Source organism: Drosophila mauritiana, chromosome 3L (genome assembly GCF_004382145.1).
Source record: "Drosophila mauritiana strain mau12 chromosome 3L, ASM438214v1, whole genome shotgun sequence".
Taxonomy (NCBI): Eukaryota; Metazoa; Arthropoda; class Insecta; order Diptera; family Drosophilidae; genus Drosophila; species Drosophila mauritiana.
In genome coordinates, this window is record NC_046669.1 from 19,142,607 (window position 1) to 19,170,414 (window position 27,808).

At 42.7% G+C, this 27,808-nt stretch overlaps 3 protein-coding genes across 9 annotated transcripts; all 3 read right to left on the reverse strand.

The window, feature by feature from the left end:
- Positions 1-1,238: 1,238 nt before the first annotated feature.
- On the reverse strand, positions 1,239-6,255 carry LOC117140132 (E3 ubiquitin-protein ligase rnf146). Of its 3 annotated transcripts, XM_033302898.1 has the most exons (5): positions 5,809-6,255; positions 5,341-5,471; positions 4,501-4,654; positions 3,317-3,754; positions 1,239-1,989 (listed from the first exon to the last, which is right to left on the reverse strand). In XM_033302898.1, the coding sequence occupies exons 1-5, from the start codon at positions 6,122-6,124 to the stop codon at positions 1,895-1,897; spliced, it is 1,134 nt and encodes a 377-aa protein (XP_033158789.1). In that variant the 5' UTR covers positions 6,125-6,255; the 3' UTR covers positions 1,239-1,894. The 3 variants fall into 3 exon arrangements, with proteins under 3 accessions (XP_033158789.1, XP_033158787.1, XP_033158788.1); XM_033302896.1 differs by having other exon boundaries at positions 1,979-3,754; XM_033302897.1 differs by lacking the exon at positions 1,239-1,989 and having other exon boundaries at positions 3,726-4,420.
- A 4,615-nt stretch (positions 6,256-10,870) lies between these two features.
- Positions 10,871-13,429, reverse strand: LOC117141310 (ornithine aminotransferase, mitochondrial). Its single transcript, XM_033304696.1, has 3 exons — positions 13,022-13,429; positions 11,204-12,018; positions 10,871-11,147 (listed from the first exon to the last, which is right to left on the reverse strand). The coding sequence occupies exons 1-3, from the start codon at positions 13,339-13,341 to the stop codon at positions 10,987-10,989; spliced, it is 1,296 nt and encodes a 431-aa protein (XP_033160587.1). The 5' UTR covers positions 13,342-13,429; the 3' UTR covers positions 10,871-10,986.
- A 903-nt stretch (positions 13,430-14,332) lies between these two features.
- Positions 14,333-27,382, reverse strand: LOC117141471 (protein Teyrha-meyrha). Of its 5 annotated transcripts, none has more exons than XM_033304934.1 (9): positions 26,705-27,382; positions 20,581-20,826; positions 20,307-20,460; positions 16,865-17,490; positions 16,643-16,801; positions 16,203-16,506; positions 15,700-15,970; positions 14,976-15,270; positions 14,333-14,786 (listed from the first exon to the last, which is right to left on the reverse strand). In XM_033304934.1, the coding sequence occupies exons 1-9, from the start codon at positions 26,819-26,821 to the stop codon at positions 14,523-14,525; spliced, it is 2,436 nt and encodes an 811-aa protein (XP_033160825.1). In that variant the 5' UTR covers positions 26,822-27,382; the 3' UTR covers positions 14,333-14,522. The 5 variants fall into 5 exon arrangements, with proteins under 5 accessions (XP_033160825.1, XP_033160828.1, XP_033160826.1 ...); XM_033304937.1 differs by lacking the exon at positions 26,705-27,382 and adding an exon at positions 24,715-24,749; XM_033304935.1 differs by having other exon boundaries at positions 14,523-14,786; positions 15,033-15,270; positions 26,705-26,821.
- Between the last annotated feature and the right edge of the window lie 426 nt (positions 27,383-27,808).

Consider the following 27,808-nt stretch of genomic DNA (forward strand, 5'->3'; position numbering starts at 1 on the left):
TATTCTTAAATGCAATTAGCTTGCGTAAACATCCTAACTGAAGCTGATAAGAGTCTGTACGTCATAAGCTGGCTATGTAGTAAAACTCGGCACGTCATCAAAGAATTCTTATACAAGAGCAGAGCTGTGAAAACGGTGTCTCCGGATTTGTGTCGAATCCCATACCCCTCTGAACCCCCGCGTTCGCACAACAGGTAGAGCCAGAAAATGAAAATAACATAGTGCAGCAGGTAGCATAATTTCTACGTAAACAAAGATGACTCATACCCACAGAGGAACAGAGGAGGAGGACGGATCTCTTTGGAGACCATGTTAGTGAGTGGCGGCTTCCCTACAACGTGGAAAAAACTTACCGAATTCTGCGATCATTCGTATATTTACGTTTTAATAGGACTTAGAATTTCCAAAGCATTTAATATTTCTAATAAATGTCATTATTATGACATAAAGCTCTTTTAAAGCTCACTTATTTTATTATTATAAAATCATTATTTTAAACACGAAATAATATTTATAAATTTATTTTAGCACATTAATATAAAGATATTACCTTTGAATAGCTTACCCCTGATAACAGCACAAGTATAATAGGCATTTTTTGTCGCGGTGTATCCCTACCAATCACACAATCCGCTTTTCCCTTCTTAGAGCCACCACCCCAACCCCTTCCACACATGCAAACAAATTTTCTTGTTTGTTCTGACCAATAAATTGTTATGCTGCCTGCGTGCTGCTCATGCGTTTTCTTTTGGTCCATTGCGCATGAGTCATAGGATTTCAGGCATTTGAGGGACACCGAGGGCCAGTATCTCCCAGGGTTCCAGTTCCATATCCAGGGTGCAGGTTCCCTGCCCGTCAATCAGTGCCACTTGCGAGGGGGAAGGGGTATTGCCTTTCACAAGTACAAGTTAAGGGTAGTTGAGGATCATTGAGATAAGGATCTTGTTTGTATTGTTGTTCTCGCCCAAATGGAAGATATGAATATATCTTTCTTTTGTGCTTCAAAATTTTGGATCATTTTGTTTTTTATTCATTTGTTAGGAAAGTTAGTTTTTTTGAATGCCTTTTCCAAAAAAGAATCCAATATGCTCAATTGGTTAAATCACACTTTCTTCTTAAAGCTGGGAAGTTACCATGTCATCATGGAAAACCTTTTAAATAACCATGTGTTCCCTAATATACGCTGTTCTGATCTAGAAATTTAATTTAATTTTTTCTTGAAATGAAAAATGTAAATATTTATTACTTCCATTCGCAGGCAAGCGAGCTTATAAATAATATTTTACACAGGTCTTGTGGTTTGTTTATTGCCCAACTTAAATACATGTCTTAGGAGCTATTCTTACCGGATCTCTAATCGACATTTATTGGATTCAGCAATATCTATTACTTAACATCTTGTATAAACTAAGTTGTAAATGCTTAATTCAATAATTAAATGTAATTAGATTAGACGACAGAAAATGCTACGTGCTGTTAATTAGAGTTGCCTTTATCAGTGCTGTCAAAAATACCGGAGCGAGTGCTGTTCAATAAATGTTTCTTGGCACATTTGGTTTTGATTTAAGTGTTGAAAAGCTAAATGATTATTAAGTACGAATCGAATTGTTTAGAAACTGCCACCATATAGGATAGGAAAACCATATTGAAAGGAGAAAATGTGTATTCCAGATATGCAATGCAAATGATTATAATTGAGACCATTTCATTCATTGTCAGTTATGGGATAGCAAATCTTATCAAGAAACAATGAAATGCGAAATGAAAAATGCCAGAGATTATGAGGTTGACAATGAGTTGCGGTGATCTCTCCATGTAGAATCAATGTGAGGTATAATTTTAAAACTGCTGTTGATATTACCAGGAGGGGTTTTGTCGAAGTCGGGAGTCGGGTTCAGTAGAGCTTTAGGTATATCGTAGATATTAGGGAAGCAACGAATACGCACTTCGCTGTTAGAAGTAATGGCGGAGTACATATCGAAAACGAATCTATAAAATAGTAGTCACAAAATTGAGATTATTAAATCGGGCGTATATCGTATCCGTAGCACATAGTAGTATACAACATTAGGTCTTAATCTGACTAACAATTTTCCTTTAAATCTATTATTTAAAGCAACTTAGAGTATACAAAATATCAATATATTCAACTGTCACAGAACGGTTTTTGTTTAACGCACTTAATGGCGACTTAATACTTAATACTGCATCTGATAATCTGATAACCACAGTGCGTTTCGAAAACATCTTGCATTAATTTAAATCTAAGAACATAGATACTGTGGAAAGTAAGTCAAATGCCTTAAACGATTCCGATTTAAGAAACGCACTGAATATCAATTATGTGAGTGGGAACTTTCTACTAATTGACCTCCCATGTCTAGTTAATCCCAATTCACAAATATTGTCTTTTTCACACTACTCTTTCTTGGTGGAGCTTCTATTTACTTTTGCCAGATTGCAAATGAGACCATAGGGAGGGTTATTTTTCTGGATTCTTGTAGAACTCTTGATTTTGTAATTATTATGTACAGGGGATTTCAGAGATATTCTATTCGGAGGTGTTACAGAGATTACTTAGAGCATTACAGGCCACACAAATGGATTCAACCAATGCCACTGATGATCTTTCCATTTCCTACTAAGATTACCATCCTTTTGCTTTAATTGGATTAAGTTTGTTTGGGGAAAGTTGAATATCGTATTAAATAGATTATTTATGTTTCTGCTGTAACGTCTATGTTTCAATATCTGATTTTATGTTTTAAGGAATATGTTTGTTTACCCTGTAGACATTCTTTTCTATTTCTTTTCCTGTTCGACGCCCAACGCTCTGAGCCTATGGTTATATATGTTAGTTGATATATTCTCAGGTACGCGCTGCATTTCTCTAGTTAACATTCCCCTTCCGTATATCGAAATCTGCTTAAAGGAACATTGATCTTTTCTCTAAATGTATCGGTTAGGCGAGCAACAAAATAAGCTTTCTGCTAAGTAGGTTATTCCTAAAATCTCTGGGGATTATCGTTGGACTGTGGCTGCTCGCCCGCCTCCAGCTGCTCCCGTTCCCGCAGCTCATGCTCCTGATCCTGGTCGTTGGTCTCCTCATCGCTGGAGTCAACATAGTTGCGCATGGCCAGCGCCTGGAAGTCGTTCAAGGCCTGCTCGAAGAGATCGATGGTGTGCTGGTTGTGGGCAATCACCTGTTGGGTGTTCCTCAGGTCACGCGTGATCAGATCCTGCATGGAACTTGAGGCAGGCGAGGAGGCAGGCGAGCGCCCTGCATCGTTTGAATTTGTGGAGTTGGATTGCTCACCGCTGCTGCTGAGATCGTCGTTGCTGAGATTGCTAGCCGTGAGTCCCCGAGTTAGTTCATCTGCATGAGCCAGCGTGGAGCCAATTATGTCGCTAGCGATCCTAATGGCCGCATCTGTGGCTGCTATGGTGGATATGAAACTGGAGGCAGCTGCTGCCACAGTGGTTGGATTGGCTGTGTTCGTTGGTCTGCTGAAGACGGTGTCGCTGGTCACCTGGTTGCCTTCGATCCGCAGACCGGCCACGCCTTTTTTGGGTATGGTGGCTAGGTCTCGCTTAACCCTCCGGCAGCGAGTGGGCTCATTCTGGCGCTGCTGGACTAGCTGCTCCAAGTCCACAATGTAGACGTAGCCGGCTACCAAAATTGTACAGGATTTGTCGCCCTTCTTAAAGGCATCTTCGATGTCCTGACTAGTGCGGTCATCGTACTGCCACCAACCTAAAGTTACACATTTTGACAAGAAATAAAAATTCGGAATGGAATGGAATCGGTCCAATTCTTTTCGACGATTTGGTCATTTAATTACAGTTTGGTTTTATGGAAATGGATGTGCGGAGTGAGTGAGGAGTTAGTTGTTGTCATTAATTATTAAAGTGTTCTTGTTTTCCTTGTTATGGCTCAGTCCAGCGACTCCTCTCTTCCCGCCAGGAACGTCATCCGTGCTCTTGCAGCGCATGATTTTGCGATTTATTTCTGGAGTCAAGCGGAGATACTGTAAATTCTGCAAAAAGTCGATGATGTACATACGCCCGCAGATCTGAATGTGCAGTACGCATGGATGCGGCCTAATGATGTTCAGATCATCGGGGTCTAAGTCAATAATATCCTCCAATGTTAGGACTGGCGAGTTCCGACCATTGTTTTCGGAATTGGCTGGACCGCCCTGACCAGATGAACGAATATGGGTTGGGTGTATAACAATTTCTGAATCGGCATTATAGAACATAACACTATCGTCACCCAGACAATAGTTTTTGATAGGGTTTGGACAGTCCCGATCGAATAAAGCTGCAATATGAGGGTTATCTGCCTTGAATATCTCAAAGCCTGCGTAGCCGATCTCGATGTCTGCGTTGGTCCGAGAATCGTACGCCCACCAGCCCCCTAGATGGTATTAGTGCGTGAAGGATTTGGGGTTTATGGGAATGAGGGATGGCCGACACCAGAAGCTTAATTATACTCACCGTTTCTTCCCTCGTAATACCACTGGAAGCCGTCCTCGGTCGCGCGAGTGGTGCAGATGTCCTCAATGCCGTTCACCAGCTGGGGATGGTCCAGGAACTCGGCGGGAATCTCGCGGCGGCACATAGCACAACGGCGGTTCTTATAAGCAACACCCTGGAAAGCGTAAAATGTCCAATGAGAAATAAAAATTTGATTGCATCACTACGTGTTGAAAGTAATTGTAATTTCCCAACACATAAAAACTTAACAAGAAGCAAAAATAAATTTCTGAAAAGCATCTTATCATTAGCGTAAACCGCGAAAATACGATCATATCATTCGAATACAATATGAGGTCTTTTAACTCAACCAAAAAATAGTAACTCGTGTTAAATGTTATTAGCATTTCTAAACGGTTTTTACCCTTTAAACCAACTTGTTCTACAAGCATAGATGAAGTTTACAAAACTAAGGAAGTTGGGTTCGCCTCTAAAACAACACTTTCCCACGCCCAAACATGTTTCTGAACAGGAAAGTGCACTCGAGTGCTAATTGGAGTGGTAGTCTTAGGCTGAAACTGGTTGAAATTGGCAGGAGATTGAGTGAGACCAATTGACAAGTCGCCAGCCGGAAGCCAATCTAATGCCATAATTTCTGGTCAGCCGTGTTCGGTTGGCATGCTAATCAATCAGTGAAACCAGCTGTCGCACCAAAGGGTTAAGAACAGCCTTGAACTTGGCTACGTGCTGTGGGTGATTTTGCTGATCGGGAATAATATTCAAGAAAAGCAAGTTTGAATGTGAATTGAATGACTAAGTGGCCGCGAAAGGCTTCCGCCTTCGGCTTTCCGAGTTACCTACCTTCACGCACAAAAAGCAGAAGATGTGGCCACAGGGGAGACGAGCTGGGTGGATGCAGGTTTGCAAACAGATGGGACACTCCAAGGCAGCGGCCGCTGCAGAGGGGGAATCTTCGCCAGAAACGGCTGCCGCTAGAAATTGAAGCAATAAGTTAAGTCAAATATAATAAGGATGAAAGGAAATGTGAATTATAACGATGCTCAATAATATTATAGAAAACTATTGTACTATTGTGCAATTCAAATGTATAGAAATATATATTCTTTTTTTTTTAAGTTTTTGAGCGCAGCACAAAATAATCTGTCATAATTCATAATTCCTTCTAGTATTGCTTTGAAATGCTTTCAGGAAGTCCTTCAAATTTGATTTAGTACATGTGTATATGTACAAATACGTGTGCCTCTAGGAGTAGTGCATCCTAGAACTTTATAAAAGGAAGACTAAGTGGCGGAAATCCACTTTGCTTACCTGCATCCACGCCGGTGGCTAGCGCTGCTTCGTCGGGCGAAGAAGCAAGTGAATCAGTATCCGAAGCCGCAGCAGCAGCTCCAGAAGCGGATCCAACAGCCGGATCCTCGCCACTTCCGCCTCCGGAGTGGGCTGCAGTCGCCGCAGCAGCAGCGGAAGTGGAGGGCGAGAGGCAAAGATCGATGACTGGTGCGGCGGGACGCAGAGCTGCAACGAATTGCACATCCATGTCCTCGTCGTCGTCCAGTACGATTACATCGCTGGTGGTGCTGTTGTTGCTAGCTGAGATCTGCTCTGTGGAGCGTTGTTGCGACATGGTAGGACTGGATCGATTTCGTCAGCAGCGGGGAAATCGAGCTGTTGTCGTCGACGTTGAGTTTTAAATTTTCACAAACAAACTATGAAACAAAAAATTGTTGCTGCCTGAGTATGACCAGCTCGGGCTGACTTCGAATTACTAATGACATCGACAAAAATACTACATTCGGTTTGGTATGACCGTTGAGTGAATTGTCAGTGCTGCTAAGTTCTGAAATGGCGCCAATGAATTTATTTAAATATTATTTTCAAAGTCGTTGAAAAGTAGAGTCATTGATAGTAACAAAGGATTTAAATTGAAAACTGGCCATTATTCAAGGAAAGCTTTTTGTTGCAAAATAACAAACGTATTAATTTAATTTTTAAGGGTCTATAAAAGACCGAAATGAAGTACTTAATTAAATTAAATTTGAGATTTAATACAGATTATCCTAAGATAAAAGTATTTCAAATATTTTCAAAAGTTATTAAGCAGTTTATTATTTCATACATTTAAACTAACAAAGTAATAAAGAATGTGCCTAAAATCGAGTATAACTTATATTCTATGGAAATTATTTCTAAATTAATTGCGGCTGCTTTCATTACCTGCTGCCGCCGCATTAATAATGCTTTATTAAATTCACAAAAACCAATTAAAATTATGCGCTTCATTACACGCAACACCTCTCGCAGCGAACTGCCATAATATTTATGTATGTATGTATATACCACCTCCATTGAGAATTTAACTTCATAAAAATTGACAGCGTTTTTGACCAGCGAAGGCATCACGCGCTTTTTAATATGCAGCCGGCGTGCGACAGGCCAAAAAAAAGTGACACACAACAACAGGCAGTTGCAGTTGTCCTGCACAGGACCTTCGCACTCATTACATAAAAATCAATTTTTGGTTTATTTCTGCACTCGCCCCGCCCCGCTCCGCCTTGCAATTGCATGTCATTTTTTGCCAATTACAACCACACCCGCACACTCGCGGCCAATTGCCTAATTGCGCGACGGCCAAACGCGTTGAAGTCAACTGGCGACGAGTTTTGTAAATTACTCTCGTTCTGCCTGCCTCGATCCTGCGAATCTGCGACTCGGCGACTGCGAATGTGATGTCCTGCCGGGCTGTTTCATGCACGTGTCCCTTTGGGCGTTTTAAAAATGTGTTGCCCATCCTGGGATGCCACTCATTCGACGTGATTTGCCTTGGGGAATGTGTATTTACAGAAAGACAGCAAAAAAGTAACTATAGTATCTAGAATTTAGACCAAAAGTTTACCTGGTGATTCGATTTCTAAGCATTAACTCATATGCGAGTATTAAGGCCAATATAAATTACTTAATACTTAAACCATACTCCATTAATTAGTTGCTAGTTTCAACACAAAAATATTTTATTATATTCTTTTAACTATTAATAGCAGTTTAACATGCAGTTTTACTTTAGTTGTGTTAACATTATTATTAATATTATTTTATTATATTTACGCACATCGACTCGAATGCAGCATACCCATCACCATATCATTCGAAGCGCACACACAATAACTACTTAGTATGCACGACGAGTCCTTGAACTCTCGCCACTCAACCCTTTATCCTGTGTGCTCGTTTCGGCACTTGGTTTTTTGTCATAATTGTTCTATGTTGTGCACAATTGAATTTTTATTTGCCAGCAAACGATCGAGAAACAGAAGAAATTTAAATGATGATTGCCGTTGCTCATCATTGTTTCATTGCTCTGTGGTCCCAAAAATGTAAATAACCATAAAAAGTAACCCGCAGAAATAAAGGAGAAGAAAACCTCAAATCTTAATGTAATTACAACGGTGGACGCCTCAAGATTATTAACACAAAAGAGGGTCGTCATAAGCATAAAAATATTGCCACCCCCCCCCCCCCCCCCCTCGCAACAGATTTCGTCACCCTGTTTTTTTTTTGTTACCATAAAAAAGGGCGAATAGAAGGAAATTTCCTGGCTGCCGCTTTTCGCACCCTCGTTTTGTAATAAGCTACTTTTGCATCTGGCCTATGGCTCTTTATTTTATCATTTGCTGGCTTGTTCCTTGCTCCCCCTTAAACATTTTATTATAGCCATTTTTTGGGTCCTAATCCCATCTTAATAAACGAAAATTGTCTGTTGACACATGTGAATCGAGGCTTGCAGGCAGTGCAGCCTAAGCTCTAATAAATTTACGATCGAATTTCGCACGAGTTTCCTATTAAGATGCTGATTCTTGCCGCGAGTGAAGAAAGTCCTTAAGGTTAATGGATTAAGCGAATCAGCGAATAGCTCTATGTTACATATAGGATTTTGCAACACTTGTTATAACATAAAAACATGCATTCCATAGAGATCTAAGTGGGATCGATTTGATCTCTGAGCAATCTAAAATGCATGAAGGATAAAGTGTTTTTTATTTGTTATTCTTTTGTTTAAATCTACGTTGATTTTTGAATAATTTATTTATTTTACTTTTTTATGGCAAAGAATAATAGCTCAACTGCAAATTTGCATATGATATTGAGTTAAGTTATCAAGAAAACACAATAAATAAATTAATTATTTTTAAAAAGGGTTAACCCATTTGTAAAACCTTACAAATTTATAGGTTGTTAAGAGTTTTCAACATAAAAATGAATATATGACACATATACATATATAAAATAATAATATAATATAAAGCAACTCAATGAGTTAGTTTCAATTGAATTTTTGAGCAAGTATAAAGATTGATATTTTGTTAAAAGTTTTGAGAAGAGAGCAATCATCCCAAAATTAGAGGTATATATATATAATAAGTGAACTACTTTCGAAATTTACCTTCCCTGCGGCACTAAATCCCACTCCTTTTACTTTGCCCGCCAGTTGACTGCTGGTTTTTAATTAAAATATAAAAACGAGGGGAACGTGCCGCGGTCGTTAGGCAATAAACTTGGACACCGCGCATCCTGGCAAGGACAATTACCAGGCGGAAAATGTCGCAACATTTTCGCTCCTTATCGCGGCCTTTGGTACTTTAGGCCAAGGAATTCCGAGCCGCGGCATAAAGGAAAGCGAATTAACGACATTGTAATGCTTATCTGAGAGAAAAGGTCCTTTTGCCGACTGCACGGCCACATCCTTTCACCCCGCCCCCCACTCAAAACATTTTTTTTTTTCGGATACCTAGGTAGAGTTCCCAAAAAAAGAGGGGAAAATCTTGATTTTTAATTTTAACGCTTTATTTAATTATGTGCAGACGAAACAACTTGAAGTTTGCTAATAAAATGCTTAAGAAGTGTCCTTTCTGCCTGCCCTCATCTCGTCTGCGCAATAAAACCCACAAAAAATGGGCTAAAAATGGATTTTTCAGCCACTTTTACTCTCTTCTTTTTTTTTTTTAATAAAGACATCAACAGATGGGCGGCGATAAAAAGGCAAAGATTATGGCACAGACTACAAAGAAGAAGATCAGGGAAGGTCCAAGTGTCCTGTGTCGTGTGGCTTTCGACACCCCAAAAAAAACCAAAAAAAAAAAAACAGCAGAGAATAAAACAGGCAACAGTTTCCCAGTTTTTTCGACCATTCAGATTCTATTCAGATTCAAAGCTGACTTGGACAAAAGGCCAGACGCCGGAGATTTAGTTTTAAGCGTTAACACTTGACCCAAGGATAAAAGGTCCTGCTGCGAAAGTTGCTTACTTTTTATGACTTTAAAGATAAGCGTTTATTTCTTATTCGATTCTCTTGGTGCGCAAACTTTTAATTAGCTGGAAAAAGTCTTGCTTCCCCCCATTTTCACGCCAATTGCTTTCCAATTGTAATAATCGAACAAATTGTACACCAGAAACACCCAATAAAAATCAAATACCAATCGAATGCCTCTCACTTCGTCTTATTTTTCCCGCGGGGGATGTTTAGCCTACTTACGGGCATCATTTGAATTGTCACCTGTTGTTCCGCGTCCTGGTTTAAATCTTTAAAATCAATATGCCACGCGTCAAGCCAAACAGATGGAGCTCCTTGGTAAACAAGGGGAGTCCTGGCGCGAAGTTGGGTGAGACTTGGGCAGGAAAAGTGGCGGGCGGGGGGTGGTGACATCCTTGAAAGGTGTGCGAGTGGGCGGAATTCCAAGTTGACTTCAGCAAGTCAGCAAGAGACGCCTTTGGGCAACAGACAGACGGGCAAATTGAAATGGTTTAGATTACATTTGACTTTTATAAGCGGATTTGTCACAGTTGCAGGTGGGTTGGAAAATAGAGGGTGAGTTGGGGTCTAGATTTCAAAAAAATATTTCCAGTGAAAGATCTAGCCTATTCACACATAAATAACTACCAAATGGGGCAAGCTAGAATGCAAAAAGAGTTAAGCAGTACAACCAAGAATTATATTTTGAGCAGATGAAGTTTGTTCACTCAGAGAAGAAACCGATTTCAGCGATCTCGATTCGAGAATTTCGATTACTCCAATCGAGATCGAAACTAATATCGATTGCAAGTGACTTTGCTCTCATTTGCCTCTCGCTTTTCTTTTTACAGCTTCCTTCTAAAATTATTAACATTGAGATCGTTTTCATCTCGAAATCGAGAAGGTTTCTTCTCATGAGAATTATTGATGCCACTGAGTACGTTGAGCACATCCATTCTTGATTTCTTTTTGTTCTCAAAATGCTGCTTAAATATATTATTCACTTTTTGTTGCCTACTGTGCTATATGAAATATAGCAGATAATATTGCTTCCGTGTTTTGCGTACTCACATAAAAACACAGCCATTCTGGTATAAAAAAGATTAAAAGTGTATTTTATTTCAGACTTTCCACAAAACTTAAGGTACATTCTGTTAAATGCTATTCGCTCTACATGAGTTGTGCTCCATTGACACCGAAATCTACATGGACAGAATGGTCTTCTTGATTATGTCGATGCTCTCGCGCATTTGGGTCTCATTGATGACCAGTGGAGGAGCGAAGCGAATGATGTCGCCATGTGTGGGCTTGGCCAGGAGTCCGTTCTCCTTAAGCTTGAGGCACACCTCCCAGGCATCGAACTCTGTAAAGGATCGTAGATTAGATGGGGACCACTTGTTCAGAACTAATTGAACCTACTCTGGTTAATAACGATGGCGTTGAGCAGGCCCTTTCCGCGCACCACCGACACCACATCCTTCGGCAGCGTGGACAGCTCTTTGCGCAGGAGTTCGCCCATTTTGAAGGCGTTCTCCGCCAGGTTCTCCTCCTGCAGAACCTCCAAGGCGGCCATGGCCACTCGGCAGCCCAGGGGGTTGCCTCCGTAGGTGGATCCGTGCTCGCCCGGCTTGATGCACAGCATCACCTGGTCGTTGCAGAGCACCGCCGACACGGGATACATTCCTCCGGACAGAGCTTTTCCCAGGATCAAAATATCGGGCTGCACCTGCTCGTAGTTCACGGCCAGCAGCTTTCCAGTTCTGGCCAATCCCGTCTGCACCTCGTCGGCAATCCAGAGCACATTGTACTTGGTGCAGAGCTCCCGCACCTTCTTCAGATAGCCATCACTGGGCACCACCACGCCAGCCTCTCCCTGAATGGGCTCCACCATGAAGGCGCACACATTCGGATCCTTGAGGGACTCCTCCAGCGCTGACACATTGTCGTACTCAATCAGCTCGAATCCGGGCATGAAGGGTCCGAATCCCTCGTAGCTGCTGGGATCATTGGAGGCGGACACCGCCGACAGGGTGCGTCCCCAGAAGTTGTTGCGCGCGAAGATGATCTTGGCCTGGTTGGCCGGTATCTTCTTCTGTAGGTAGCCCCACTTGCGGGCCAACTTGCAGGCGGTTTCTCCGCCCTCAACGCCCGTGTTCATGGGCAGCACCTTGTCGAAGCCAAAGAGCTTGGTCACGTACTCCTCGTACTCTCCAAGGACATCCGAATAGAAGGCACTGCGCAGGGGAAAATAGAAAAGGAAATTTTTGTTATATATTAAATTGCTCAGCATAAATGAACTCCTTCCGTGATTTTTGTTTTTAAATGGGAAAGTAGGGCAATAACCATTTGGATCATCCAAAAATAAACCGTTTAATTTTTCCATTGGCTTATCGCAATCATTCCCCTCAAATTTCCAAATATAGAAATTGCAACAAACAATAACAAGTCATCGATCCCCCGATTTGTTATCAACGAACCTCTCTTGACTTTATAGCCCCACTCAACCTGACAATCTGGCCCTGGCAACCCAAGAGAAACCAAATAAATCCAGCATCAGGATTTGAAACTCAAGTACAATACAATTATTAAATAAATTCCCTGTGACAAATGTAGAATCACTAAGTAAAGTGAGAATTTATACATGTACTGGACTGCTGATAAGATTCCGTCCACTTCATGGGGGGTTATCACTGTCAGAAATGTATATATGGTAAAAAACATAAACAAATGATGCGTGCTTCCAATTGTAAGCTTTTTATTGGTCTAGAGGAAAAAGCCTTAATCCATCGCATGACATCTTTAAAAATAAGCAGTGGCTTTCGAAATGTACTTTTATAATCCGGAAATTGTATTTATAGCCTTTGTAATCTTGTCCAGACGTACTAAAATAAACATCGGCGACATTCGCATCTCTATCTTCGAGTTTTATTATTCAGTCAAAAAAAAAGTTATTAATCAAATGATTAGTTCAATTTTTCACTTGGAAACAGGAGGAATATAGCTAATACATATGAGCAAGTGATCCCTTCTATTTTAATTGCGCATACGCCTCGTGTGACATGATCAATTGAAATGCACAGTATTGTAAAACGATTTATGAGCATAAATTTGTGGAACAAAGTCCACCCTAAACTGCACACACATTCAAATCTAACTGATAAAGCACAGATCCGATAATTTTCCAGGGGGCACGTCTCTTTGTTCTCTGATTGTATTCCCACTTTCCTATTTACTTACCGCGATGTCAAGGCCAACTTGGAGGCCTGTGCGGTGAGTGCCGCTACGATCTTGGGATGGCAGTGACCCTGGTTGACCGCCGAGTAGGCGCTCAGGTAGTCGAAGTAGCGCTTGCCCTCCACATCCCAGACGAACACGCCCTCGCCCTTGGTCAGGGCCACGGGCAGTGGGTGGTAGTTGTGGGCGCCGTACTTGTTCTCCCTGGCGTAGACGATTTCGGAACGGGATCCGGCGGCGGCGTTCGTCTCCTGGGCAGCTGTCTTCTGGGCCAAGAAGCTCATGCGGGTGGCGATGCCGCGGGCTGATAGCTTGGAGAACATATTGGCGATAGTAGTATGTATCTCGAGTCGATGAGGTATGGCACACTTGTACTCGCGGATCGCGGCTGATGCTAACTGAGAGTCCGCCGCTTGAGGGCGGGTGCTTTTTATACCCGGAGAGCAGTGTGTGGAGAACCCCATGGAAGCTTGCTGCTCTTTGTAGTAATGTAGCACTATGGGGTATACATGTATGTACGCTCTGACATCACTCCTGCCTTATCTCATTACATATGTACATAAGTAAATTCGGTTTTTACATTCCTTTCTGCACTTGTAAATCATTTTCATTTGATACTTGATGAATATGAGCTGGGGCTTCGCTTCAATTTATGCTTTTGTCGGCAAATTGTAATCAGCTTGAAAATTTCCACTGCCAAATTGATAGAGCTTAAAAGCTTCGACAGTCCCGAATTTGTGAATTGTCGGTTTGTTTATCACCGAAATATACCCATTCATTAAAGAAAGTGTTGCTTCCGATCAGTTTATGACGAGATAATTTTAAAATTCCACCCGCTAGCTGAGTAAAGGGTATCTGTTAGTCGAGACAGTCTTTAACTGCGTTTTCTCTAGTTGAAATGTTCTATTAATTCCCTTATATATGAATATTTTAACAAAATAACCATATTTTATTATTAAAATACTTACCTTTGCTAATCCATTTACAATCGACCTAATCGTTCCATAATAATTTCACGTATTTATTTGATTTTTCATAAATAATTTATGGGCTTAAGAATTTACAACTAGTTTGCTTAGAGATGATAATTATTCTCATTTATCGTATATTGTTTGTTTCGTTATCAATCAAACATTTAACAATTATAGCACGTTCAGGGAAACTACGAGTACATACATACTGATATTACATAATACGACCGTTGAGAAGGCAACTCAAAAATTGCACTAAAACATTCTTTTACACAGAACCAATTCCATTTGAAATGAAAACAAAATCAATTTTACATGTAGAATTTATACAGGGCGAAAAACATTGGGATTCCACCACACTCTTTCTTTTTTTTTTTTTGGTGGGCGTGGCAGGTGTTGCCTACTTTGCGGATGCCCCATTAACCACTTCGGCTGGCTCGTCGCGTTTCATTAGCTACCTCGAATACAATATGTTGTTAATTAATTTTAATAAATTCACGCTTTGATTGCTATTATCCACTCCACCCCTCCGCTCACTCCATGGCCTGCGAGACGCTCTGCTGCGGAGATTGGGCAGGTGAAAGGCTGCGGGGCGTTGCCGTGGCGCCGCCCGAATCCCCCATTCCGATCCCACTGCCATTTCCGTTTCCGTTGGCGGCCGCCCTCTGCTGATTCTGGGCCTGGCTGAGGAGCTCCTTGTTCAGCCGGTAGCTGCTCATGACGTTGGCACAACTCTGGTGGAAGTAAAAGTTACGGCCGCGCAGGAACGCATCCGTGTTGAGATCCTTTATGCCTGTCTTGAAATACACAAGAAAAGTGGGCGCAAATTATAGAAGATTTTGGAGAGTTGGAGATTTCCGGCTTAAGTGTGCATTGACTGGTTGAAATTACTGGAGGCGGAAAGCGAAAGTTAGGGGTTCTCGGGGATTGTGCATAGATCGAGCCGATCGAGGTGAAGTGAAAACTGAAGCAAACTGAGAAATTACCTTACAAATGAAACATTTGTTTTCATCGTCCGGTTTTAAATCCGAACTAATCCCCACCTTTGTGTCCAATTGCGTTAATCCCGGCACGCCCATCGACGACAACTGCGACAGGCTGTTCTCCATGCTCTCCGCGTATTTCGCCGACGGATTGTTGTTGTTATTACTGCTGCTATTGTTGTTGTTGTTATTGTTGTTGTTGTTGTTGTGCGATATGTCCATGGGTCCGGGTTCGGTGCTGCTCACCTGCGGCTCCGACCGCGGTCGCTCCTCCACCGGTGAGAGGTTCTCGAGGGATCTGTAAGTGAGCATATTTGGGATAATTACAAAACCTATCCAAGTCATTTGGCGCAGGACATGACCACTGGTAACTATAGGTAACTTACGTTTGAAATTATAAATTAAAAATAAAATACTTGAGAATATGCAGAAACAGCTGTACTTAATCTTTATCTTTTCTTTAAGAAATATTATCCTTTTGAATGATATAGCTTTAAATTAAACCCACAACACTGTCCTTTGTTAAACAGGATTAAGGATTTTTGTATAAACTTAAGATGTATTTACATAAATATTTAAGAGAGCTTAAAAGGCTTTCAGTAAGCATTACTGATATAAAAACAATAAGATAATAATTATAAAATAATAAATATAATCTTGCAATATATTTAAGCTAGTTTCTAAAAAGTAATTGTTATTATTTGAAGGACTGGAGCGACCATCTCACCTGCTGCTGCCCACGTTCTGCTCATCCTGGCGGCGCTGCATCTTGCCATAGTTGATTTTGCTCGACAGCTTCACGGTGTCGTCGTCGTCCACAATCACGTCCTCGTCGCTGTCGTTTTGGCAGGAGGCCGTGTCCATCATCAGATCCTTGTTGCTGCCACCGCCGTTGTTGTGGGTGCTGCTGCTGCTGTTGGTGTCGTTCACGCCCACGCCGCAGGAGTCCGCGTTGTAGTAGTGGTGTGTGGTGGATGACAGCTCGCTGACGGTTTTAACTGCGGATTAAATGGAACGAGGCAATTGGCGTAAGTTGCGGGACATAAATATAAGTCTCATCAAACAAAAAAAAAACCGAATCTAAAGTACGGATATGGGTTTTGAAATCATTGGAATATTGATTAATTTCAGTTTCTTATTAGTAATATTCCTTGATTGAACTAAGCTAAAAAGTATATATTGTGAATGTAGATTTTGGATTCATTTTGAATCTTTAAATTAGAAACCCACCACTGATATGTGCCTGGGTTGGTGCCTCGCCTGGCCAACTACTGCTGCTCGCCGTTGTCACATTGGTGCTCACGTCCTGCTCGTCGGCATGCGGATCCTTCTGGCTGAGCACACAGCCCGTCCGGTAGAGAATCCCGTCCAGCTTGCCCGGCTGCGAGTTGCTGTTGTGCATACTGGAGGGCGGCATAACCGTGCCGGATGACCCCGAACCCGGAGCAGCTAGCTCCGATCCTGAGTCGGGCACTTCGTCGTTGCAGCTCTCCACATCCACCGTTTCGATCTCCTCCTGCGATTTGGCATCGTCCTGGAAATATAAAGGAGTTCATTGAGTTCATTTTAATATTCTTCGGAATTTGTGCTTATATTACTTAGATATTTAAACTCTCTATCAGTTTAAATGTAATTTACGACTGATATTTATTTTAGGCTATTGGACTTACCTCCGGAGGTATCTTCCCCGTCTCCAAGGCGTACTTCCTCTTGCAGATGGGACAACTGCTACAGTAAAGACTCTCCATCATGTACATTTCGCCGTACTTGCGCTTTCGCACTTTGAGTCTCAGGCGGTTCTGGCGATTGTTACGTATTCTCTGGAAAGTCTAGGGAAATCGAGAAGATGAATGGTTAGATTCGCACCAGATTAGCTCCTGAGGAACACCCACCTCCCAGCGGTTGTGACTGGTGCGAATGGCGTTCTCCTGCGCGGGACACGGAGGCGCAAACATGTAGGTGGCCTGCAGGCTGGCCCTCTCGAATCCCGCACTCAGCTTGTAGAGCCTGTCCAGTTCGGTGAGGAAGTGGGTGTGCCACTCCTCGGCGCTCAGCTTCAGTCCGCAAACGGGGCACATCTCGGGAATAGCACCGCCGGCCGCTGCCGCCTGCAGCCCAGTGACCAGGCTCAATCCACCGGGAACTGCCCGCAGACCCGCCATGCTCAAACTGGCCAAGGCCGCGTGGTGGGCGGCGTGGTGGTGCGACAGCGGATGGGGATGGGCCATGTGGTGGTGCGTCGTCACCGCCGTGGACACCGGAGGTGCCCCCACATGGTGGCCCACGTGGTGGTGGCTATGGGCGTGCGGATGGGCCAGCGGATGCGGGTGCGAGTGGGCGTGCGTGTGGGGGTGATGGTGCGGAGAGGAGGCGGCCAGGTGGCTGGCCATCGAAACGGCAACGCTGCTGGTCGCCGTGCTGATGGCGGGATTGCTGGTGGAGCAGGAGGAGGACGAGGAGCTGGACGCCGACGAGGAGGTGGCCAGTGCCTGGTGGCCCTTCCCCGCATTATGCAGATCTGTGTGGGCGGGAAGAGGAGAAGACATCGTTGAATTCCAGTCAAGTCCGCAATCATTAATCATGAGCTGATACAATTGAAATGGAAAATACAATCTAGCATGGATTGGTTGGCACTCAAAGAAATGGGAAGAGAAATAGGAATGCATACTCTAGCTAAACTCTAAATCCTTTAATTAAAGCTAAAATATAAGTAAATTTATTATAGATTAATCTTATATAGATTAATCCTATATCCATTTTTCCAGTGCAATTTCCACACTTTTTTCCAGCCAATAAATCTGCCAGGCATTTTCTAATTGCCTCATGCCTCTTTTCAGCACATCGGTGGAAATTAATTGGAGCTCGTAATTCTTAAAGCGAATCTGGCTGCCAGCAAGTGGGGATCAGGGTTCGCAGGAGTCCGCTGCAGGATTCCTGATGTCAGACACACGTCGACCCCACGTATTTCGGCAGCCACTGGCGAAAAAATGAATAAACCAACGGCAACCACAATAAATACAAACTGTTTGCTGCGAACCCAGCAAACAAAATGTGTCCGCCGTTCTGCACGTGACTGCGGCCGGCAATTAAAATAATATTACAATAAACATATCGCAGTACGTTCCGAACAGGCGCAGTCGAAACAGTTTTATTTATATTCTTCTAAATTATTTCCCAACAAAATATGTCGGTTAACCGCGCCCATCACCGGCAGTCGAATGGATATGCTCAACATAAATGGAGATACATTCGAGTCGTGACTCCGGTTCAAATTAGCCACCAGTTCGGTGCTCCACATCTCTCACTTTCGCTGGGGTTACTCCTGGTTACCATTTAGCTAGTTCATAAACTTCAATTTTGAAATCAGGATTTTGAAAATTAAACGAAATTTAATTTTTGTGCCTATTTTGTTGTACGTATTTCATAAGAAAATGTAAATGTATCTATACTCAAACTGAAGCTATAGAAAGATGAAATATCTTTTGTGTGTGATAATAATGAGCAATACAAACTACAAATATTTTCAGTAGATTCATTTATATGATCAGCTAAATCTGCATAATAACTTCTTGGAATGTCCCATCGCTTTTTAAACTCATGACTGACATAACTGAAAATATGTCCAGGTTCGATGACCACCCACTCCACGTCGATTTGCGACACGTGCTCAACGATGCTATTTCATAATCCTCCCTGTCCAAGAAATGGGCGTTTCATATATCGCCGGATGAAATATGACTTTGCCATTAATATTACGGAAATTAATATGAAAATTCCAAGTGTGCATTCGATATAATACATCATCGGCGAACAAAAACCGCGGAGCAGAAGTAATAGCAATAATAACGCTCGTCATAACAATGGCAAACAATGCAATCAAAGCGATTCGCAACACTTGCGCATCCTTTGAGCCAACAAATCGCAGAGTAAACCGAAAAAGTGTGTCCCCCAGCCGGCGATAAATGAGCAAACATTATGGAATCCCGAGGGTGGCTGCACAATGCCTCCGGAAGAGTTGCGGCAATGTCCTGGATGAGTAATTAGCCGCCACTGGAGGACGTCTTCGTGTGCCGAGCACGAGCCGGACGAAAAAGGATGTGCGGTCGGTTTGACTTTGTAGTCAAGTGGTCGGGTTGCCTGGAATGGGGTTGATGTAACATTTCATTGGGACCACTCCAGTCGAGTATCCTTGTATCCTTATATACTTGTATCCTTGTGCCATTTAAAACACTTACGACATGCACCCCTCCTCTTAACCCTTCGCTGCCTTCCCATTCCTCGCATGCCCTTTTGACTTCTGCCCCGCAGTGGGGTTAAATTGGCCTGTTCGCCGCTAAACTTCAGTTAGTTTAACCCATTGATGGATGCTGGCTTGCGCTGCAGCTTCAGCTAATTAAAAGTGTATTATTTATCGAAATTAATTTATGGCGCTCCTGTCTATCCACGACTACTCGCTAATCCAAAAGTTAAACACAAATCCACATGTTGAGTATGGGTGGTGGGTTCATGTGGCGAGGGAAAACTGGTTTTCCGGCTTAAGTTGAAAGGCAAATAATGGCCGAAAGATAAACAGAGTTGTCACTGTTTTAGGCAGAGGTGTTTAAAAGGGGGGCTACAAGTGAATAATTAAACAAATTTGACATTTTATGTGTTATATTTATTGCAAAAATGTAACATTCTATGTTCCAACTTCCGGTTTTCAACTAAATGTTCTACATGTAATATCTTCTAACTGGAGTGCCTAATATGCTTACATATTTAAAACTTTAGGAAACCCTATTGAACCCTCTTGGCACTACGCCCCTGACATTTATCCCATTTGCTTTGTTCATTTGCATTCATATTTATCATTTTCATATGCTGCAGCCCGATTTTTGTCATAAGGCGCTTAACTAGATCAGCTTTACTAGACCAATTAGCAACGCATTTGCAGACGAGACGATTTAGCCTACTTTTTGGAAAGGTTGGGATGGAAATTTAGGGAAAACGGAAAAGCTGGAACAGGAACAACCCCCAGGTAAATAAGAGAGAATTTAAGCAAAGTATCTGGACTCGAGAAAACTAATAAAAAACGAATTGAAGTGCAGGAGATGAGAGGTCCTGTCGCTGTCCTTACGCCTGCCAGTCAAAGTTAACCTACTGAAGCGTTAAAATTGCTCGGCAAAAGTAAAATTGAAACAAATACGCCCGCCGATTTTTATCAGCAAAAAAAGGGAAGTTCGAATGGCTCGAACTTTCCAATTTTTCCTTTTATCGCAAACATGCAAATTTTTTTGTGCGATGTGGATGTAAATTTGCTAAATAAATAAATGCGGTGCAAGCAACCCTACTTACGTCTCAAATCCCTGGGATCCTGAGAATTATTGCTGCGCGGACTTTCACCCTTTTCAACGGCATCGTAATCCTGTGATCCCTCCATGGATTCGTGCGATGTGCATGTGGGGCTGGCCGAATCCGTGCGAAATGATTCGCTGCCATTGAACAGATTCTGCCGGATGGAAATCGAAGTGCAAATCCCATTATGACAAGTGTCAATCTTGCGCCGATTATCAGCTCATCGCATCAGCGGATACCGATTGGCAGCCAACCCAACCCGATCCCAACTCACCTGATCCAGGGATATGCCGATGTACTTGGGCGGCGAGAAGGCCGACGGCAGCGAGAAGTTCGACAGCACCGACGGCTTGCCCAGCGGCGAGCGGTCACTGGCAAAGTAGCTGGCCGGTCCCGCTCCAGCCGCCGCCGCTGCCGCCGCCGCTCCGTTGGCCACCAGCATCCCGTGGTTGAGCAGCAGGTGCGGATTGAAGTAGTTGCCGACTAGTGACATGTTGTGCAGATCTTTGGCGTCGGGTAGCTGCAAGAGGGGGAAATCGAAAGGGATTACCTAGGAAGCACAGTTGGGGCGAGAGAAATGGGGAAAGTATTGTAGAATCGTGGCAATAGCAAGTTAACATTCATTTTATATTACTGGATTTCGCGGGGTACCATTATATATCAAGGTCGATGCATCTATTTAGTTTATGAGTGGGATCAAATCCAACAAAATATTCACCAAAAATTTATAGATACTTCTTTGTGGGAGAGAAGATAGCAAAACTTCAATTCTGCTGGGAACTTTAAGAATTTTCATACCTATTTCAGCACGTTTAATACTATTGTTAACCAACAAATCGATTTCTGTAATCGAAGTGGAATTTTATAGTAAAGCTGATGCCCAAAACTACAATATATCAAGATAGTGGAATCGTTTCATAATTTACAAATAGTACAAGTAGTTGCTATACCATGTGAGTGCCTTTAAGGAATCCTCCAGGTATTTTATCCTACCTTTATCTATCTAAACTTATGTTCTATTTATTCGCAAATAAGAATGAACTTAAATGCCACTGAAAATGCATGGAAGCATGCTTAGTACGCATCTAAGCCCAGAGTTTTTAAAAGTTAAGTGAGCGTATAATTTAAGCGTTAAATATGCGCATTACTCGAGTCTGAGCATCGGAACGCGCAACAAATTATGGCAGCTACATGACTTGGCGTTAAAATTAGCCAATTATGGAAGGTGGAGGCGCAAACACGGATGTGGGTAACATATGCCAAGGCTTGGATAGGTTTGGAAAAGCAGGAAAACTGCGATACCTAATCCCATTCCCCGGGAGAAAAGATGGAAAAAGATTCGAAGGGCGGCGTCGATTTGCATCGACACAAATTGTGCACAGAAATGTTTAATTTACGACGAATAAATGTTAAATTGAGAGATTTTAGAATTACGATATCGAACATTGCCATAAACTGTGTCAATATCGAGGGAAAGTGGCGGATAGCTCACTTCCAATGGGGTGTGAAATAACGAGGAAAACGCTTTGGCCCCCGCCCCCCAACTTTCTCCGATCCAAAACTCACACAAGGACTATGGTAAATGATATGAGTGAAGTGGGCAGGGTGAGTCCGCTGTCGCAGTCCGTGGACTGGGGCAGATAACCCACAGGACTCACCAGACAGCGTTCCCAACAAATTGAGGCTGACGAGTGCGCTAAGCGGCGATTGCCGCACAGACAAGATACGAAGATACGAGTAGAACATAAGCGGCGACATGTGTGACAAGTATTAACCCTCACCCACACCACCGTCACTCCAACGACCCCTCAGCCACGAAAACTTGGGAACAGCAAAATTTACATACAAATTTGTCTGCCAGCGAGTATTTTTAAGGCGAAAAGTGCGAGCAAATTATGGGACAAATGTTATCACAGGAAACTGTAGGTTATTCCATGTAAAATACAATCTAAATATTATACATAGCGGATATATTTAACTGGTTATAGTAGTTATAGGTTCTAAACGTATGTGCTTCTTGATAAACTAAACAATCACCATGGATTATAGTTAAATTTAAGTTATTTTTACAGTACAATCAATCTCATTAATTACAGTTGATTAATCTGGTCCCATGTCCGCGTTAATTTCCATCGTAATCCTGGTCACACGCTGCAGCCAAGGCGAGTCCAATAAATTGGGGATTATTAGCACCTTCATTTGGGCGCATATGTTGCCACATCGGATCTGAATAATCACCAGGCACATCATCCCCCTCTTCATTAGCCTCGAATGTTGCAAGTCAGTGGGAGCAGGAGGAGATTGGGGTATTGCAACCGCATGAGTTGCACTTTGTCTAAGTCTGTGGACATTGGTCCACAGCTGTTTGGGGCACCCATCCCTGTTTTGGAATCGAAAACCCCAACAGAAGTGGTCAGCCACTTGGCACTCCCATTCCAAAGGACTTTTTAATGCAATCCTTGTTGGGGGATTTTCAGCGTGACTTTCATCGATTGATTTATGCCCGTTAATCAGTGCAATAAATGCCATGCACAGGGAAATGCTTTCGATTAACCAATTTGGATAGTGCACTGAAAGTTTAAATGTTCCAATGGCTTAATAGTATCTATCGTATATTTCAAAGTTGGATTCACTTTAGCCAAAGGCATTAAAACAGTTAAGAGTTGAGAAACAAGATCTATAACGTTTAAATTATCGCTGAATTAAACATTTTTGATATCTAAAATTCAGATTTAGCCATTCACCATAGAGGTGAATACAAAAGTATCATAAGATGACACTAAGACTTAAGTCATTTTTTCCAGTGCAGGAGCAGGTGCTCCTTTTTTGTCCCTTGGCTGGAGTGGGATGTTTGGTTCTACTCCCGCTTTGTTTGCTTTTCTATTAGCGCCGGGCGGGTGATTTGTTATCCCAAATTGTAGCATTCCTTATCCGGCTAGGGGGATGATGACTGCGACCAGATTTGCATACATTCGTTCTGTTTGCCCTTAGCACTTGAGTTATTGGCGTTGTTTGCCACTCGCCCCGCGAAGGGGACGCACTTGCTCGGTGCAACTCTCAGCTGCATCACATACATACTCGTACCAGCAACAACAATAACAGCTTAATTACAACAACACGATAACGAGTGGCAAATAGCAATTGTCCACATACAATTGCCAATTTCGCTTAATTTGGCCATAAAACACGGAAAGCGACAGCAGACGGCCCAGAAGAGCAAAGCAAACAACTTGGCCTCCACGCCACTCCGCAAATAAATCTCAATTTGTGGCACTAACACGGAGTAAACGAGGCTCAAATCGAACCGAAGAGAGCGGCTGGCGATGCTAAAAACGCTTAGCAATTGGCAATTTTCGCCAACTAAATGTTTATGGCTGGCCTCAACTTGTTCGACTTTGGCCTTTTCCGTGGCCCAAAGCTACGGAATTCAAGGAGCAGAAAATCGCGATGCCAGTGAATTGCGTAGCATACCTCTGGGCGTCTTTTAAGTGTGGCGATAGTGGCGAAAGTCGTATGTTCTCATTACTTTAATCTTCTCGGTACTTTAATCTAATACTTTTAAATTCAAATGAAGGTATTTGATTGACGTTTCAGTTCAGAAACAATCTTTGCCAGCATAAATGACAAAAAAAGACAAGAATGTGCAATACTTTTGTTTAGTTTGATTATATCATCATAATTTAAGCGTATACGTAATAATCTGAAATGATTTTAAGCTGGAAACTATCTTGCGGATGTGCATAGGCATCAAGGCCTATTTATATATGAGGATTATTCCGATTTGATGTTTAAATACAAATGATTTAATCCAAAAATAAATAGTCCTGATATTAATTCGCCTGGTGATGAAATTTAGTTGTTGTGACTAACTCAAAACAACTCCTTTTCTAACTTCAAAACTGAATTGGTGTTGTCAATTATGTAAAACGACTTAAACGCTTGCAAATTCTTCTTCCAATTGATATTTTTCTTGATTCATGTATTTGTACATATGTACATTTGAAATAAGAACCCGCTTGTAAGAAACATGATATCTTCCACTTCTGCACCTCGTCCTATCTCTTCCTTCTGTTGGAATTCTCTTGGCCAACTATCACTGACCATTTGGACATAATACTCCCTTTGGTTGTAAGTACTGCTGGTTAAACGCCTCGCTGCCTCCGCATTTCGCTGCTTGGTTCCTAGCTGCCCTCCTGATAAATTGCCATAAATTAAATTAGGCTCAGTCACACACACACACACACAGATACAGACACACACTCGCATATGCACACAACTCAACTACTCATACTTTGTGGCAATAAGTGGCAAAAAAATGAATTATTTTTCATATGTTGGCCCGCCTCGGTGCCATAACTCTGGCCACCCCAACTTGACTGCCATTTTCCGAAGGGGTCAGTCTGTTTACCTTTTGTTGTTCCTGCTGCCGTCGCGGTTACAGAATTGTTATGGTGCCTGGTGGGTTTCTTTTCCTTCTTGCTCTTCACCCATCCAAACAAACTGGTCGGTGGTTGAAGGTCCGTGGGCAAGCGGAATGGAGAAGTGGAGGAGGCAGGTCCACTGGAAGCAGGCCCATATTAAACCATTTGACATTGCTTTTAATATGCTCGCTCGGCTTGTTTTTATTAATTTTTATTGTCTGCCTCCCATGCTCGATTGTAATCGGTTTCATAAATTATGCTAGATAAGCGACTTGTGCAGTGGCCTTAGAAGGAATCGTCATTGGAAGAAGAAATGGCCAAGAAAGCAGAAGAAACTAATACAGAGAAAGCTAGCATAGGTATATGTAGGCTAAAAGTTCTTTAGAGACATTGAAAAGTCAAAATTTACTTCCTGTTCTTCTTTAAGTTTTATATTACACATTTAATGATGTCCACTTTGATTGCAATATGTGCTAAAACCCTAAACCTACAGCTAATATTGCTTTTTATAATGATTCTTTTTTAAGAATCTTATTAAAAATATTTAAGTGACATTCAGGCGGTTAAAACTTGATAGGTAGGTAAGCCCTGTTTCAAGACGAGAATTCCTCAAAAGCAAGGTAAATACGTGCTCTTTCTAAGCGATATCCCTGCTTTTCCACTGTCTTCCGTGGCGAAAATCGTTTCCTCACAACCCAACTCGCATCTGAACGCCGAGGACATATTGTTGTCATGTTTAACATATCTTAACGCTACTCAATGCTATGCAGGGCAGAGATACATACGTTCCTATTCGGACTGCGCTCGGAATAACCAGTTTCGCCAAGCGAACTGTTCGAACATCATCAGCGGCCGAGTTCTTCATCATTTGTAGCATCAGCGTCAAGATCATTGCTCATGTTTACAATGATGACAGGCAGGAGAATGAGCAGAAGCTGCCCGGGAATCGACTTCCAGCCAAATCAAATGGGTCTGCTCTGTGGGATCGGGATTGGGATTGGGATCGGAATCGGGCCAGTAGTTAGCTGCGGCCCGCTTCCACTTCCACTTCCATCAGGCCCGACTCGCAGTTCGGAATTGAAGCTATCATAAATCTGTTCGTCGCAAAAATCTACACACAATGGGGCGTTTGGAAACGCATTCGCCGATCGGAATGCGACGACGAACTCTCTGAATCTGCCTCTTGACTGACTGCCGCATTGGAAATGCGACCGTGATCGGGTAGTTCTTGTGGGATATAGGAAACCTCAGAAGTTGGTATCAGAGGACGGAAAAATTCGACATTAACTATTTAGAAGTGTACCCATAAAGCTTTTACCTTTGCTTTAAGTAGGAACGATATAAAAACACCTACATATATTCTTTCAATGGAGAAGTTCATTCAATCTATGTTCAATTTAGGATCCAGCAACCAACAATTTAATTTAATTTATATATCGTTGTAGTTGTATCTTTTTTTTTGTAAATTAACATTATGAGATATATCATTTTGAACAAGACTACTGGCTTCCTTTTTGTACTTTTCTTGTAACAACTCCATTTTAAGCTATGCTCCATCTAAATTAAGTAGCTCACATTATACACTGCACTTAAACGAGCGCTCACAGCTTTCTCCTCACTTTCTCTCTCCATAATGGATCCTTAATTGAGTGCATGATCGGCAATCACGCTGTCATCCCTAGTCGCATCTCCAACTGGAAGTTCACTTGGAACTTCTGGTTGGATTTGTTGTTTTACAATGCAGCATTGTTTTGCTTGCTGTGGGCTTTCTTGGCTGCCGTTTCACGATTCCTTTGCCTCGCTAGCGGTGTGCTGATTTATGGCATCTTTCGGCATTTCGGCTACCGGTCCCCAGTCTTTATGATTTGTCATAAATATGTCCCCTCTCCGTCCGATCAGAATCGATGGGCTGGGCGATTCCAATCAGCGGCTGTCCGGATGGTTTGGGCTGAAGCTGAGTTTCTGGGCTCTACTTACTCTCGATGGAAACGGACGTTGTCCACGTAGAGCCTCGTGCAGACCGGAAGCGGCTTCCGAGAGGACAACGAGCGCTTGGGACGGCAAATGGCTGCTGCCAAATGCGTTGCTTTCCATCTGCAGCTCGTTTTTGTTTTGTTTTGGTTTTGGTTTAGACTAATTTGGCACTAGGGGGCACTCATAACCTCACTTTCGCTTGTGTTTCAGTGTTGGCACATGCAAAGATCACTCGGTATCGGTAATAATCGGTTGGGAATTGTATTTGCGCGTCGGTAAAACGGTAAAGCTCGGATCAGCTGACAGCTCACTCGCTCTCCTTTTCTCTAAAACTCTCTCGCTCGCTCGACACAGGACACCCGCACGTACGCGCTGCAGAAATCCAACTGAGGCCAAATGGAAACCAGTTGCCGTTAGTTGGCCCGTGTGCTTCCTCTTCTCCAGCCACGCCGCTGCGCAGTCGGCGTCGCCGTCGCCGCGTAACGCCTCGCGACCTCTGATTGGCCAGCGGCCACAACCGGTTTGTCTGCACTCTCGCCGTCCCGCTCTCGCGCACGCCCACTCCCACTGCGGCAGTGTCTTTACATTATGTTCTCACCTCCTTGGGCGCACAGTTTGTTTTTGCCGCTGCATTATTATTCCAAAATGGTTGCGTATGTCCATCCGTTGGCCATTGTACGCCTGTTTGTCTGCCAGCACCTGGTACTCGCACTCGAACTGGTACTGGCACTGGTACTGGCACTCCCCGGATTTCCCCGCCCCCTCAACCATTTTCCCCCTCGATCAGCTCCCCTCCCTCGGACGTAAACTTCTGACATTTTGTGTAAATAAACCGTATGGGAAACATTTTTACTTTTGGCTTTGGCATTTTGTTGTTGTTTGTCGGACACTGTCCCGGACAAAAGTATCTTGGAAGTAGTCTCTTTCCTTTTTTCTGCCCCTGCAGCTGGGTTTTTGCACACTGTCCACTTAATATAGCGCATTACTGTGGTATTTATTGGGCGCGAAGTGGCGAAAATATTTCGAGGACAGGGTGTCAAGAAAATTGGAATTTAATAGGCCGCGACGGCTCTTCTGGTTAAAAGAAAGCAAGCCAATTGCACAACG

Excerpts from the sequence above, each read along its gene's own strand:
- LOC117140132 (XM_033302896.1), bottom strand. The coding sequence starts at position 6,124 with ATGTCGCAACAACGCTCCACAGAGCAGATCTCAGCTAGCAACAACAGC. Across the intron at positions 5,472-5,808 it reads AGCCACCGGCGTGGATGCAG|CGGCAGCCGTTTCTGGCGAA; the intron begins GTAAGCAAAGTG and ends TTCAATTTCTAG. Across the intron at positions 4,655-5,340 it reads TCTGCTTTTTGTGCGTGAAG|GGTGTTGCTTATAAGAACCG; the intron begins GTAGGTAACTCG and ends TACGCTTTCCAG.
- LOC117141471 (XM_033304934.1), bottom strand. The coding sequence starts at position 26,821 with ATGGAAAGCAACGCATTTGGCAGCAGCCATTTGCCGTCCCAAGCGCTC. Across the intron at positions 16,507-16,642 it reads CGGGGAAGATACCTCCGGAG|GACGATGCCAAATCGCAGGA; the intron begins GTAAGTCCAATA and ends TTATATTTCCAG. Across the intron at positions 15,271-15,699 it reads CAGAACGTGGGCAGCAGCAG|ATCCCTCGAGAACCTCTCAC; the intron begins GTGAGATGGTCG and ends GCTCACTTACAG.
- LOC117141310 (XM_033304696.1), bottom strand. The coding sequence starts at position 13,341 with ATGTTCTCCAAGCTATCAGCCCGCGGCATCGCCACCCGCATGAGCTTC. Across the intron at positions 12,019-13,021 it reads AAGTTGGCCTTGACATCGCG|TGCCTTCTATTCGGATGTCC; the intron begins GTAAGTAAATAG and ends TCCCCTGCGCAG. Across the intron at positions 11,148-11,203 it reads CGCCATCGTTATTAACCAGA|AGTTCGATGCCTGGGAGGTG; the intron begins GTAGGTTCAATT and ends GATCCTTTACAG.